At 31.7% G+C, this 13,379-nt stretch overlaps 1 protein-coding gene and 1 long non-coding RNA gene across 8 annotated transcripts in view; one reads left to right on the forward strand and one right to left on the reverse strand.

Annotated features, from left to right (window-relative positions):
* CASK (peripheral plasma membrane protein CASK) overlaps positions 1 to 13,379 on the forward strand; it is a 196,620-nt gene that overhangs the window by 3,931 nt on the left and 179,310 nt on the right. For 6 of the 7 annotated variants that reach the window (XR_014177269.1, XR_014177268.1, XM_081974205.1 and 3 more), the window contains 5 exons: positions 1,355 to 1,467; positions 3,411 to 3,516; positions 6,752 to 6,829; positions 7,561 to 7,739; positions 13,172 to 13,243. Coding sequence is in view for 5 of the 7 variants with exons in the window: in XM_081974205.1 (XP_081830331.1) it covers positions 1,355 to 1,467; positions 3,411 to 3,516; positions 6,752 to 6,829; positions 7,561 to 7,739; positions 13,172 to 13,243 (548 nt within the window). In the remaining 2 variants the exon portion in view is untranslated. The remainder of the gene's footprint in view (positions 1 to 1,354; positions 1,468 to 3,410; positions 3,517 to 6,751; positions 6,830 to 7,560; positions 7,740 to 13,171; positions 13,244 to 13,379) is intronic. The other variant, XM_081974204.1, reaches the window with a different exon arrangement.
* LOC145725496 (uncharacterized) lies at positions 4,495 to 5,270 on the reverse strand. Its single transcript, XR_014177297.1, has 3 exons — positions 4,992 to 5,270; positions 4,812 to 4,937; positions 4,495 to 4,753 (listed from the first exon to the last, which is right to left on the reverse strand). It is a non-coding gene; the product is annotated as an uncharacterized LOC145725496 (long non-coding RNA).

The raw sequence follows: 13,379 nt of genomic DNA on the forward strand, positions 1-13,379 counted from the left end.
AATTTGTTTGTTTTAATAAAATTCGAATCGGTTTTTGCTTCCATCATGTAACTTTTACAAAAATAGAAGCGCCTAGAATAATGATTTTATAAAAATATCTGCAAAAATATTCTGGTAACTTTACCAAAAAACATGGAAAAAAGGTTTGAAACTGTATGTATTTTATTCTGTTACGTGTTTACATTATCATGTTACTCTGTATTTCCTTTTCTTCCAGCATATATTATTTTGCTGTACCCAAAGGTTTTACCTTTTGTATCTTTTGGCAGGGGTCGTAGTTTAGGTGGAATAAATTGCCTAATACTGCATCAAATTGATTTTTGCTTTCACCTAGATGACTTTTTAGGGTTTCAGCCTAGCAAATCTCCTGGTCAACGTTTTAGTTGCAGCTTGTTGGATTTTGACTGATGAAAAAGATTTAAATAATCTGAATCAAATTTCGGGGAAACCACAGTGGAGTTCATTACTTATTTGGGCTATAAGTTGCACATTGGTGGTATTAAAGCATGAACTTCTACTATTTATAGCAGCAGTGGGTTCCTAAAATGAAATTAGATAAATTCACTATCTAATACACTAATGTATTAGTATCTGTTTCCTGATTTTCTTGTATGTTGTTATATTCAAAACAATTGATTTACTAAATACTTTGAAAATGCAAAAGTATACCTCATACTTGGTTATGCTCGAGGGTATGCTGCTGTTCCTTATAATTCTGAAAATAACCGAATCTGTCTAAATCTAGTGTTCTTTAATAATCTTGGGGTTAAAATTGATAAAACTTACTATTCATAGGGAAGTCCCCACATAAAAGACGCTACTTAAGACTTTTAGAGACTTAAGTACGGTTTTGGTTAATAAGTCTCACAATAATTGGCACTGCATGGTTTAATCAGAGTTTAAGATATTTTAGAGTTTTATTTTTAGCTAAGAATTCAAACTATTTCTTGATAAGGATTTAATTGACGTAAACCAATCGAAATTGAACTCTTTAATTGAAAACCGAGTTGAAAATTTTCTCCAAAAGAGCCGCGCATAAATTCCTAAATGAATTTCTGATATTATTTCCAATAAAGCGTGACCTTATCGAAGAGGTTTTTAATCTCACTTTTAATTAAGAATCTCAGGGACTTGTCACAAACTATATGAAATTTTCCGGATTTTCTTTATTGCACTCTCCTAAGATTGTTTGTATAAGGGTGAGTCGTATTTTTAATTAAGTTGTTTATCCAGAGTTCTGCCCTGTAATCCTTTTATTGCCACTTAAAATGTGCGATTTACGGGAGCAATTTGTAAAACAAAATTGTTTCTGGTCTAGAGACGCTGCTAACCGTTTATAACGTTTTTGTTTCAGGGGGCCATTTAGCATAGTTCGGAGATGCATTCACCGACAGACCGGACAGCAATTTGCTGTCAAAATAGTAGACGTGGCAAAATTTACATCCAGCCCAGGATTAAGCACAAATGGTAATTATAACCAGGATTATTAACATCATTCGAACCACGAGCCAGTTAAATAATTGAACCGTGGAAAGTAGGTTAGATGTTTATACCTACTATTTTCACTATTAAGGTTGTAGAATATCGGACATGTAGAATTTCATATTCTAGAGTTTGAATATGTAAATTTCCATTGCTATAATTCTGACAATTTTAATGACCCATAGAGTCGTTACGGAACATTTTGATCATTAGCTTTTGCAAACCGCCATTATAATTGGTATTTTAATAGTCTAGTTAGTAATTTAATATGATTTTTGTTCGCAGTAGAAATCCGGATAGTATTTATTATCCCTGGATTTTTTGGTCGAAATGGAAACCAAATTTAATTCCTATATAACTTTGTATTTGGTTGGTCATTAGGCGAATATCGATTGCTCGATCGATTGTTATGCAAGTCTGTTTAAATTACATTTTGTATATTTTTAGGTTCTTGTTATACATGACAAGCCATACTGTAAAACGCACTGTTTCCTTCCGAAAGTTTATTTATTTTATTTATCCAACACATGACAGTTATGACTGTCATTATTAATGACATTTTAAACAAGTAAACTATCAAATAACACACTAGTCTACTCATTAACTTAGGTTCATATAGTAGTATTCTATTTATTTATTACTATTACAAGCTGAATTCACATTGATATTGAAATTAAAGGAAAACGATTTATTCGAATTTTGAGGAAAAATTCGTTGGTTCAATGGAACCAACCTAGTGCTGGAAGACGCCGAGGCATTAGAACCTGCAATTTGTATTTGGTTATGCACCGATTCTGCTACTGTCGGGGACTTCCATCCTCCGTGACGTTTCAAAGTAGTCATTTTAGCCCCTGAATTGGCTAAAAAAGTCGCCTAAGACATTCTCAGGCAGTGGCCGATATAGAACGCTGATTCTTCCAATTTTAAAAACATTGCAATTCCTGTAGGTATCGTCGACAACGTATTGGCACACACTGGCTGGTACACCTTCTGGTATACCATTTTTGTAAAAAAAAACAAAATAGCGGCTGGAACTAGTATTCTTTGGTCTCAAAGACATTTTTTACAGAAATTGATCGGGTTGATTAAAATAAATTCTTTTTCAAGTAGGGTATGGTGAAATTTCTTGGTTTTAATGTCTAGGAAAACTACGTGAAAATATTTCCCTTTGTCTTGAATATTTTCTATTTTCAAATTGTCCATTTCATCGCATTTACAAGCACCGCTAATCCCCATTATCAAAGCCACTTTCATCAATAGGTACTTGTAGTTTTCAAAGTTACTTTAATGCCAACACTTTTATATCCATTTTATGAAAAATGGTGGATATTGACGTTAAAAATTAAGTTAAAAACTACTAATAATTATAATAATGTTAGTCGCCACAGCTTTCAACCACTTCCAAAAAGAGAGTTGAAATATGAAGACTCTTGTGGCATAATAATTCAAGCCAGAAGATCGTCAAGGCTATAAGAAGCTTTAGCTGCGGCAGAATAACAGCAGAAACAAGAATTGGGATGTCAAGATGACAGAACAGTGTTGAATCGAAGAGAACTGAACCCTTTCGATAATCTTAGAGCATATTAACCGAGATATTAACTTATACAAATTGCAAAAGTACTTCTATCACCACTATCATCAATTTCTTTTTTTATTTATGTCTCATAGCCTTACTGAAGTTACAGATTATTGGATTATCATTTTTGTTCTCTGCAATGATTTGTCGCGTAACAATATCCAAAAGATTTCCATTATTTCATAAAAATGAGAACTCGATGAAAATAAGTGTTTTACCATAAAATTTGGAAAACTTAAATAAAGACCCTTCTTGTATTGAAATTATGCTTAAGATAGATAAAAACATATTTTTTACTAGAAATTGTTTATTTTAATGTGAATAATGTTTTAATTGGTATTTTCTTTTGTAGATTTGAAAAGAGAAGCTACAATCTGCCACATGTTAAAGCATCCCCACATTGTTGAACTGCTCGAAACTTATTCATCGGAGGGCATGCTCTACATGGTTTTCGAATAGTAAGTGAATTTTTAAACATTTAACGCATTACGGCTCCGGCGAATATATGCAGACGATATTTTAGACGTTAAGCGTATTCCAATAATACTGGCTGCTTTTGCCGACGTAAAGAATTATTACCCATTCCTTATTCAATTCCTGACAACTCCCCATAGAGCCGATCCTTTATTCGAAAATATTAGCTTTATCCAATTTACCATCGGGCGGTAAAAGCCTTGTAACATTCGGCCTGTTTACAATTCCAATATAACTTTATTATGCAGCTGCGATGTAAAATGGACGTATTGTCGACGCCTAATATTATTCAGTCTATTTTTGGAGGTAAAGTTTATTTCATTACTTGTCAGTTCATGTCAATAATGTGACAAAACGTTCTCACCTTACCTAACCGTGAGTGACGGAAAGTAAACATTTCTATACCTTGTGGGGTAAAGTTAACTTCCTTTCTCCCACCTGGCTCCTGGAAAGCTATTTCTTAGAAACATAGATGAAGAATAGGTGATATTGTTGTCATCATTTATACAAGTGAATATTGTTTGGAACAACTATAAATTAATAGTGATACACCACCTTAAATACAAATTAGAAAAAAAATATATAAAAGATTTTTGTTGTGTAGCTACACTACAAATTTTTTTAGAAAAAAACTATTATTCAATTATGTCGTCTTTCATAAATTCAAATACTGCATTTCTGGTTTAACACTATAGTTATAATTTAATGCAGTTATAATTATTCATCCTAATTGGCGAATTTATTGAACCGAATATCTGCCTAAACTATTAATGTTCAGTGAATTAATTTACGATACACCATAGAATACCCGAACCATTATTTTTCCTATTTTCAACATCTGTTTCTGCGTTAATTGTGCAGTGATAAATGTGTAACTTAATTAAATTTAGAATTATTTGAAAGCCGTTATCCAAAGTATTTATTTAACATGGTAGTATTTATAATGATACTTTATACAAGTCTTTGATAGGTTTTTAAATGACGTGGTTTATATTAAAGTGTGTCACTTTGTTTAATTAACAAATCAACGAATTTTACTAGATGAGTTACGTAACTAAGATTTTTTTTACTTTTCTATTAACAAAAACGAAATACTACTTTCGTCACTTGTCAAATTCACCAACCTAGCCAAGTATCCAAGAAATAGTCTTGATTAGTGATTTTGTCATTTTATTTTTCTCTCCACTTCAACCACTTTGGTTTGAACTTTTTCATCAATTTCTGAAATTACTTCCATATATTAAACTAATTTGACTCCTACTTTGGTGATAAATCTCACCTAGCACAAAAATTTGCTGGTCAGATTAGCCTTTCCTCAAACAACATTTTAATTATTATTTTAACTCCTCAATACTTGTTTATAAGAAACCTAATCCAACTACTGGTAAGATACACGTAAAAATTCCTAAAACAAAAAGATTACGAAATTACAAAACTTGTTAAATATTTCAGCATATACCTGCAAACATAGCTGAGTTGGCCTCCTTAAATTTTTGAAACGTCTCCCTTGAGTAGTTTAGTCTTTAAAATATTCAATACACCCTCGAATACACCTCTTTGCAACTCATCGTTGCTAGACAATTTTGTACGTGAGATTTTTCACTGCTCTTAAAAAATGAAAGATGAGCTGTCTCATCTTGCAGGATGTTTTCTACAAAGTATTTGTTTGTAAACACTATTGTGCTGGTTGCTGTTTATTTAATTTATCAAGAAACTAGTTGGACATTGCAAATTTGTATTTTATTTTAAGTTTTCAGATTATCATTGACATGTGTCACTTATACATACTAAAATTAGGATTCTAATTAATCCATGATTCTAATAAAATTTCAGTTTGCCAGCTAAATTTGTCGGGCACTTTTCGAATGTAAATGGCCCGTTTTCTGTTTTTTACACGAATCTGTATTTTCGTTTCTAATTAAAGCGACTCTCATTCATCATTTTAAACAAAAGCCAGCCAACGTTTTCAACTTTTGAAATTAGTTTTGGATGAAAATTCACGACCTCTGAAAGGTGTAAGGCCTAATAAAATACATTAAAAGAGACAAATTTTTGTGTTTGAAAAATTGTAGTGTTGGCAAGTCTGGTTAATTTTTTTTGCAAAATCCGGATAGAGTATCCAGGTGAATTGTAAATTGTGATTCCAACAGTTGAGTGCTACTCTTTATTTTCTAGTTATTAAAGTTTTCACGAAGGCATTATAGTTTGGTTGACTTTAGGCAAGAAATGTCTCAATTATCCACTTCGAACGAAAGCACCATATCCGCAAAAGAGGTATTATAAAGTTTTCTCTACAATTTCCCAGTAGATTCCTTTTACCATACTTAAAACTAAAAATTATTTACTGTTTCCATCACCTTGAAGAGTTGTTCTTAGAGATTAGTTTGTTTTCTTGTTTAAATTTGATATTGTGTTTGAAGAAAAGTATTTTCCAATTACTTAGGAAGGATTGTGCAAAAGGGGGAAACGTACTAAAATTCTTGATGGTGTTTCATATTTATAAAATCTCGTTTCTTCTTAATTTAGCCCTTTTGATTGGTGGGTCAACGTTTCTACAGTGTTAAATGAGAGTATACGCTTTGACATTTTCATATGGTTTAAAATTCGCTTAACTTATTTAAAATTTATGATTTTGCCCAACCTTGTTTAGAGGCTGCTTTACGGCTACCCTAATGTCAATTTTAGCACTTCTGCTCGAGTAAGTAGGATTATTTCATGAATAATTGGCGATGTTTACGCCAGTCGGACCGGGTGATTTTTTTGGTGTTAATTTGGTTTTGTTACATACAATTTGTTGGTCGCAAAATGTTTAAAGCAATTAAATTTTAATACTTGATTAGAGACTTACTTGATTATTTCCAAAGTACAGAAAGAAGTATTTTTTGATATAATACTTAGTGTCGGACAGTTTACAGTAAAAACTGTAAACGGAAAATCTGAATCGAATAAAACCAATCTTTTCAGCTTATCAACACTGGGTGCTGCTCTATTTGAAAATCGAAAGATTACATTTTCAATACTGCAATGACAATATTTTAGATCACCCTAAATCACCTTTGGTGTTACTAAAATCGAAATTGTGTGTGAGAGTAATGAGAAAACTTTACTTTTGTTAAAGTATTTGTCTTTTGATTGAAATTATATGCGACTTATTGTTGTTTTTTTTTTAAATGTGTTTTTACTGTATAGAAGATTGGTAAATATTTAATTTTATTTCAGCATGGATGGAGCAGATCTGTGCTTTGAAGTCGTCCAAAGAGCCACTCAAGGATTTGCTTACAGTGAAGCTGTAGCAAGGTAATATTAACTTACTGTAAAAGGTTTGCTTGAACTAAGGATAATATCATTTTTGTTATACTGTTTTTCTGTACCAAGAATATTTATACATGTTTTCCTATAGAGTAAACCTTCAACCATTGGTTATTTATGTTTATATTTCAATGGTAGATTAGAGAGAGAGAGAGTATTGAAAAAATATTGTATGATAATTTTTTCTATAATATAATTTATACTTTTTCAATTTTATTAATGATACTAATTTAATGACCAGTAATGTTTACTTATTCTTAGTAGTGATGCCAATTCCCAAGTAATGCCCACTAATTCCTACAGTTTGTACACTATAATGCCCCAGTGGTTTACCCCTTGGTTTATTATTATTACTTCTTATTTAAAAGCTCATACAGAACTAAATAATTGACTATGTCAACGATAAACAAAGTAAACATCACTTTTTCGAGCTGAGTAGATATCTAAAATTTTCAACACTCATATCAGCAATAGATCATCTCTATTACATCTGCATCTAATAGTCATAAGATTAATAATCTTAATACGATATTTCTCAAAACTTCACAGTTTTGCAGATCATCAGTATACTTGCTGATATCTGGAGGATTGCTTTAGTTGACAGTGTTCACTTTTTATTTGGTCTAGCAAAATATATTGCTACTTTATTATTTACTATTATTATAATGATTAATGGATCTGTTGCCTATTAACGCGTTTGTTTTCCCCTTTTCTTCTAGTCATTACATGAGGCAGATCCTAGAAGCGCTGAGGTATTGTCACGAAAACGACATCATCCATCGCGATATTAAGCCCGAAAACATCTTGCTGGCAACAAAAGAAAACTCAGCCCCTCTCAAGCTTGGTGGATTTGGAATTGCCGTTCAGTTGTCTGATAAACAAACTAATAATGTTCCTGGTGAGTAAATACAGATTTACCATTTAACCAAAACGCGGGGAATGGTGTGTTGGGTGCAGAACAAATTACGTTCTCGACGTGGTCTATGAATTACTCGTATATTGCTTTACTTTGTACAAGGTGTGTATGAAATGTAGTGCCAAAAGAATTGCTTAGCTAGGTCAGTAAAAAATACATTTAGTTTGATTAATAAATGTCTGCAAACGTTTACTTTTTGAACGAGTGTTAAATTTGTATGATGCAGTTACACGAATGTTAAACCTTATTAAAGGAGCTTTATCTAATGCAATTGTGGTAATTAATCTACTGTGACAAAATATCTGTTGATTAGCTAATCCCAAATTACTACTATCTATCACATGTTTCATTTTGACACCAAATTTCTAAAATCCTGTAAACAACTAAAAACTCCTAACATTTGCTATTAAAAATTGTTATCATTGAGTTATGCTATGGTAACTGTAGAGAAAAACTAACTTTTACTTTTATCTTTCAAGCTTCCGGATGTGGTGTGCAAAATCTTTATTCTACCAGTAATAATAAGCTAATATTAATAGGATTTCCAAGGGGATTTCGTTTGGTGCTTACTGCTTTCCTATTACTCCTAGATATAAGTTTATTCGTAATACCAACTTTAAATTAAATGCTTTGTGTGCTTGGTATAGTCCTGAAACTACGTATAATAAATTTCGTGTGCAATGCACTGGATTTGGTTATTGGAGTTGAAATTATGGAACTTAAATAATCAGTATTTAGGCGTTGACGTGGTGTTGTGACTTGTTACACAAACTCAAATTTTGTTTACCTGAATGGCTGATAATTTACTGCAATTAGTTCGTTAATTAAAACCGCTATTGAAACGAAATCATGATAGTGCTTTGTGTTGAAGGGAATAATTTTAATACCGTGTTTGATGAGTTTTAGTTTCAGGTTTTTAACTGAAACTTTCTAATCAATCACGAGGCTATTAGCTGTAAACTTTCTGCCGCTAAAAGCTCAAGCATTGTGGTTTTATGGTGCGCTTGGAATTTTAAGCGCTTTTTTGGATTATTTTCAATTCGTTTTAATCTTTGATAGTCTATTCATAAATTATTGTTGAATATGGAAATTTTGCATACCGGCTAGGTTCTTAGCCGTGATGATAAATTAAAAGAACTTTTGTGGTTTTATAATATTTTACGTTATTAAGCAATAGTTTAGTTACTTTTTTAAATTTTTTTGTGACATCATGATGTAAATTGTATAATGTTACGTTTTGATAATTGGGATAATTATCCAATCAAGAAAAAAAAATGAGTATCAAGATTATTGTTATGTTAACCACAAAGATAAAATGTATGTATAATAAACGGTGTATCATACTTGTCTATATTATGAAATCAGAACAACTTGACGTTTGAGATTGAAGAAATGATAATGCAGCTCAGATAATTTTTTGCCAAGCTCTTTTGTTTTGCTATTTTTTTACAAGAATAGTTTTGAAAATCATTGCAAAATAGTATTCTCATCAGCAAAAATACGCCAAATGTTTTGTTAAAATTAGTGATTGGACAAACGGTAGTAACTAGTAAATGTTTGTTTTGTTTGTTCTTTCGTGTAGTTAGTTGTTCCAACAATCATATCGGTTCAGTAATGGGTCGTACAAACGTCTTTAAAAAATCATAAAATTTAGTTATAGTATTTTTTTCTAAACTATTTTTGGTTTTGAAGAAGCTGTACAGAAATATTTCTCAATTAATGCCGGATTATAATATTTAAAGCTTATTAATTAATTAAAGTGCATACGAAGGTAATTATAAAAAATATAGTAAAAATATTTGCTGCTATTTTTTTTGTCAGAAAGTAATCTGATTTTTCCATGAAGTAACGTGTGTTTTTATCTAAAAAAGGCATTATTGATCTCGATCTGAAAGTCACTTTAAAGAATAAACTTCTCGGCAATTCATCTTTTTCGAGACAGACATCTATAGATTAAACATCAATATATTTTTTTGATTATGACTTTATGATTTAACATCCGTTTTATAAAGCACTCTGTCATCAATAACCCAGGCGCCGATGGTGCATTTTAAAATAAAAAATAAATTAAATACCTACCATTTATATCAAGAATAATTTTTTCTATAGAAGCATTTTCTAATTCGATAATGGCATGATAACTTTACGTTATTAATATACACAATAATTTGATAAAAGTTCTGAAGGTGAGTTAGATTTTAATTTTTTTAAGTTTTGTTTTAGGTACAAAAGTTTATGGTTTTAATCCAGAAAACATTCGACTATTATAGATAATTAGTTGGAAAAACAGTGCTACTGAACGGCCGTCAAGATCACCAGATCTATCGCCGTAAAATTTTCTTTTTGTATTTTTTGTTAACAGTTAACTAACTTCATTAACACTACACACAAGAGAAACTGATTCGATAAGGACTCTAAAGGACATCAGAAATTGAAAAGATTTTCATTAAGCTAATTTTCATTTCAGAGGTATTTGTAAATGAATCGAATAAGTATGCTTCTAATTTGAAACGTCAAGATGTTATCTCATGTCCAAAATTGGACACTAATGAAAAAGTAATTGAAACACCATTCAAATAAGGTGTCACTAACCCCAATTTCGATTTAACGTTTGAGGGGTGAATAGCTAGTGTTTTCGATCAAGGGGAAAATTTAGGTGCTTGCATATAATTCTAAAAGGTTTTCCTTCAAATCAGGAAGTTTACATACCTTCCTACTAAAAGGAATTTCTTTCTGGTCACATGTCAAATTAATATTTGAATACTCAACCTATATTATTGTTACACATGACAGAAACTTTCAAATAAGACCGTAAAAGCGAATAGTTTCTATGAAAATAATTTTGAATAATTGGCGTTTACCATATTTTCAATGTCTTACAGCCACTGGACACCAGACATTTTTACACCAAACTAATTCATTCATTATTTCAATGTTATGAGTAGTGAGATTTAATTTTGTATGCACTTTAGGGATGAAAGGGACACTTTCAATTCCTCGGAGATTAAAAAAAAATGATTAAATTAACATAGCGATAGCAACTTGATTGAAATTACCATGCCAACAACAATCACTGATAATTATCAGTAATACGAGGTGTCAATCATTGTTAGTTTTGTGAATTTTAATTTTTAGTTTCTCGCATTCTAAACTGCATAAAATAGTATCACACATCGTAACCAAGTAAACACTTAGTAAATTGCACAAATCTTTCGGTAAGGGATTAAAACTTTATTGAAAAATGTTGTTGGGTTGGAGTTCTCAGTTTTTGAAATAGGATAGGCATATCTTTTATCCGTTTTCGAGATTTTTAGTGTTTTACTTTTTATGTTTGAACTACTTAATTACTTAATATTGGATGACTAAGTGAATACATATTTCATTATATAACTGCTTTTTGTAGAATCAATCTCTACTTTTAAACCGAAGCTGGATTGTGTGATTTTCTGCATTAAATTACAATGTTCCTCTATCAATATCTTTAATAGACAACTGATAATTTTGAAATTTTCCCGCTTTTTGTATAAGTTCAGTATTTCAATTCTTGCCTCGATACGCAAACTATATTATTAAAACTAGTAGGGCTGACAGCTATTCAACATCAGTTAAGAATATATGTCGACGACGAGAAAATTAAAGCTAGCTCCAATACAAAAGACCTTTGGCGTCACCTCCGAGCCGAATATAATGGAAAGGCAGTTACCACATTAACCATTATTTTCCTAACTCTGGATTTTCTCTTGATATCGAAATGTGCAGTTGAAAAGTGACTGGTTTCATTCAAACCGACACTTTGAAGTTTAAAAAACACCGCTTTAAAATATTAAATTAGCTCTAATTAAAATATATACATTTAGCGGTTAGAGCAGTTCTAATAAAGTTAACCTAAAAAGCTGCGGAAAATAAATTTTACATTTAACTCTTTAGTAAACGTGCCCCAAAAAAGAAGACGAATAATTTGTCGCCTCCTCTGCCATTATTGTCTCCATTTATCAGAGTATTTAATTATGGAATTTTGCTTTGGGCCAAAGTAGACTTTGATTAATGCAATTAGCTCGGCATGAGCGAGAAGCAATTTTCTGTAATTTTAAAGGTGTAACGCAATAAAGCTGCTGAATGGTCGTCGATTACTCTGCAAGTTTTTCCGCAGTTTTATAGTTTAGTACTGAAAACCAGAAAGAGGAAACTTAGAAAGCAATTTAGTTGTTCAGGCCGATCGATAATTTCGACGTGACGTTCTATACACGTGAAACTAGATTTTCTGGAATAGGCCCCAACTATTAAATTTTCATTTCAATACGATTGTCCCGCAGGTACACCTCAGGGGCTGTCTTATATTACGAATGAAAATTTCACCGGCTTTTCGTGGAGCTACATGTTATATCGTGTGTCTAATACAAGTTTGATACAACATTTTTCTGGGACGCGCATTTTTGTTCGACAAATTCTATGGAAAACCGTGATTTATTACTGTTGTGTATATCATTAGACTTTATCGAGAATATGGTTCTTAACCATACTGTATCAGCAATTGAACAATGCGAAAGTGGAAATATCTTTTAATAGCGAAATTTAACATTAATTGTAAATAGATATTATTTGTTTATTAGATCCAGTATTAATGCTTTGTGTGTCCAATTAAAATATTATCAAGGTTGTGTCACACCCTTTTCTTACCTGCAGGGTATTTTCCACCAAATACCCTATTTACGGTCAGGTTTGTCTCAGGCGCTACCTACTGGGTTTTAAAGTGACAGTAGGATCACTATTGCCTTCGGGTAGCCTTTAAACAGTGGAGAAAATCAGGAAAATGTTGTCCACTAAATAAGGCAAGCTTGATAATAAATTAATTTATTAAAAAAAAAAAACAGGGAAATACAAACAAAACCAAAATAATTCTAGCTCGGATAGCAAAAACGGGATGTGCAAAGAAAGCTGTGTGTTAAACAAGGTAAAACGGACGGTACGGAAACCGTGTAGCACTCGGTATTTGGTACCATTTCGGTACTGGCAGGAGAAAAAGATGACGAGCCTTGCAGGTCCTTTTTTATCTGGTCTGTGCCTCCCACACCTGCAGGACAATTCGGTGGGAGCAATTGTTGCAAGTCGGAAGACCAGAAAGAAATAAGTACCTTGGTTACAAGGTGGAAGAAATAATAACATATCAGTACGTATAACATAAATTCCTCGTTATCATGTAAATCCCAATTTATTTTCATTTTTTAGTATATTAAAATATAAAAAAATACGCGATTGTTTTCCGCAAGCGTGATATTATGTTGCCTAACATTAGTAAGAGGAAATGTTACGTAAATAAGTTCTGCACCCAATAACTCACGACTTTTAGTTGAATTTATTGACAAAATTACCGACATGTAATTTTCCGAATAAAAACGAGAAGTTGTATCCTGTAGAATTGGGAGTGTGTAAATACAGGACGAACCTCAGTCCCATGGGCCGAATGTATCTAAAGGCTGACAAGGCCGGTAAGATCCACAGTAATGCTTTATATGCAGTTGGAAAATACAGGGTGTTAATTATATTTACTAGAAAATATAGTAATAATAGCTTACGTGTTTTTCCAGTATATTATTTTTAACGTGTGACGATCCATGATCTAGA

The sequence above is a fragment of the Ips typographus genome, linkage group LG2, assembly GCF_016097725.1.
Source record: "Ips typographus isolate SLU linkage group LG2, UJ_Ityp_2.0, whole genome shotgun sequence".
Classification (NCBI taxonomy): Eukaryota; Metazoa; Arthropoda; class Insecta; order Coleoptera; family Curculionidae; genus Ips; species Ips typographus.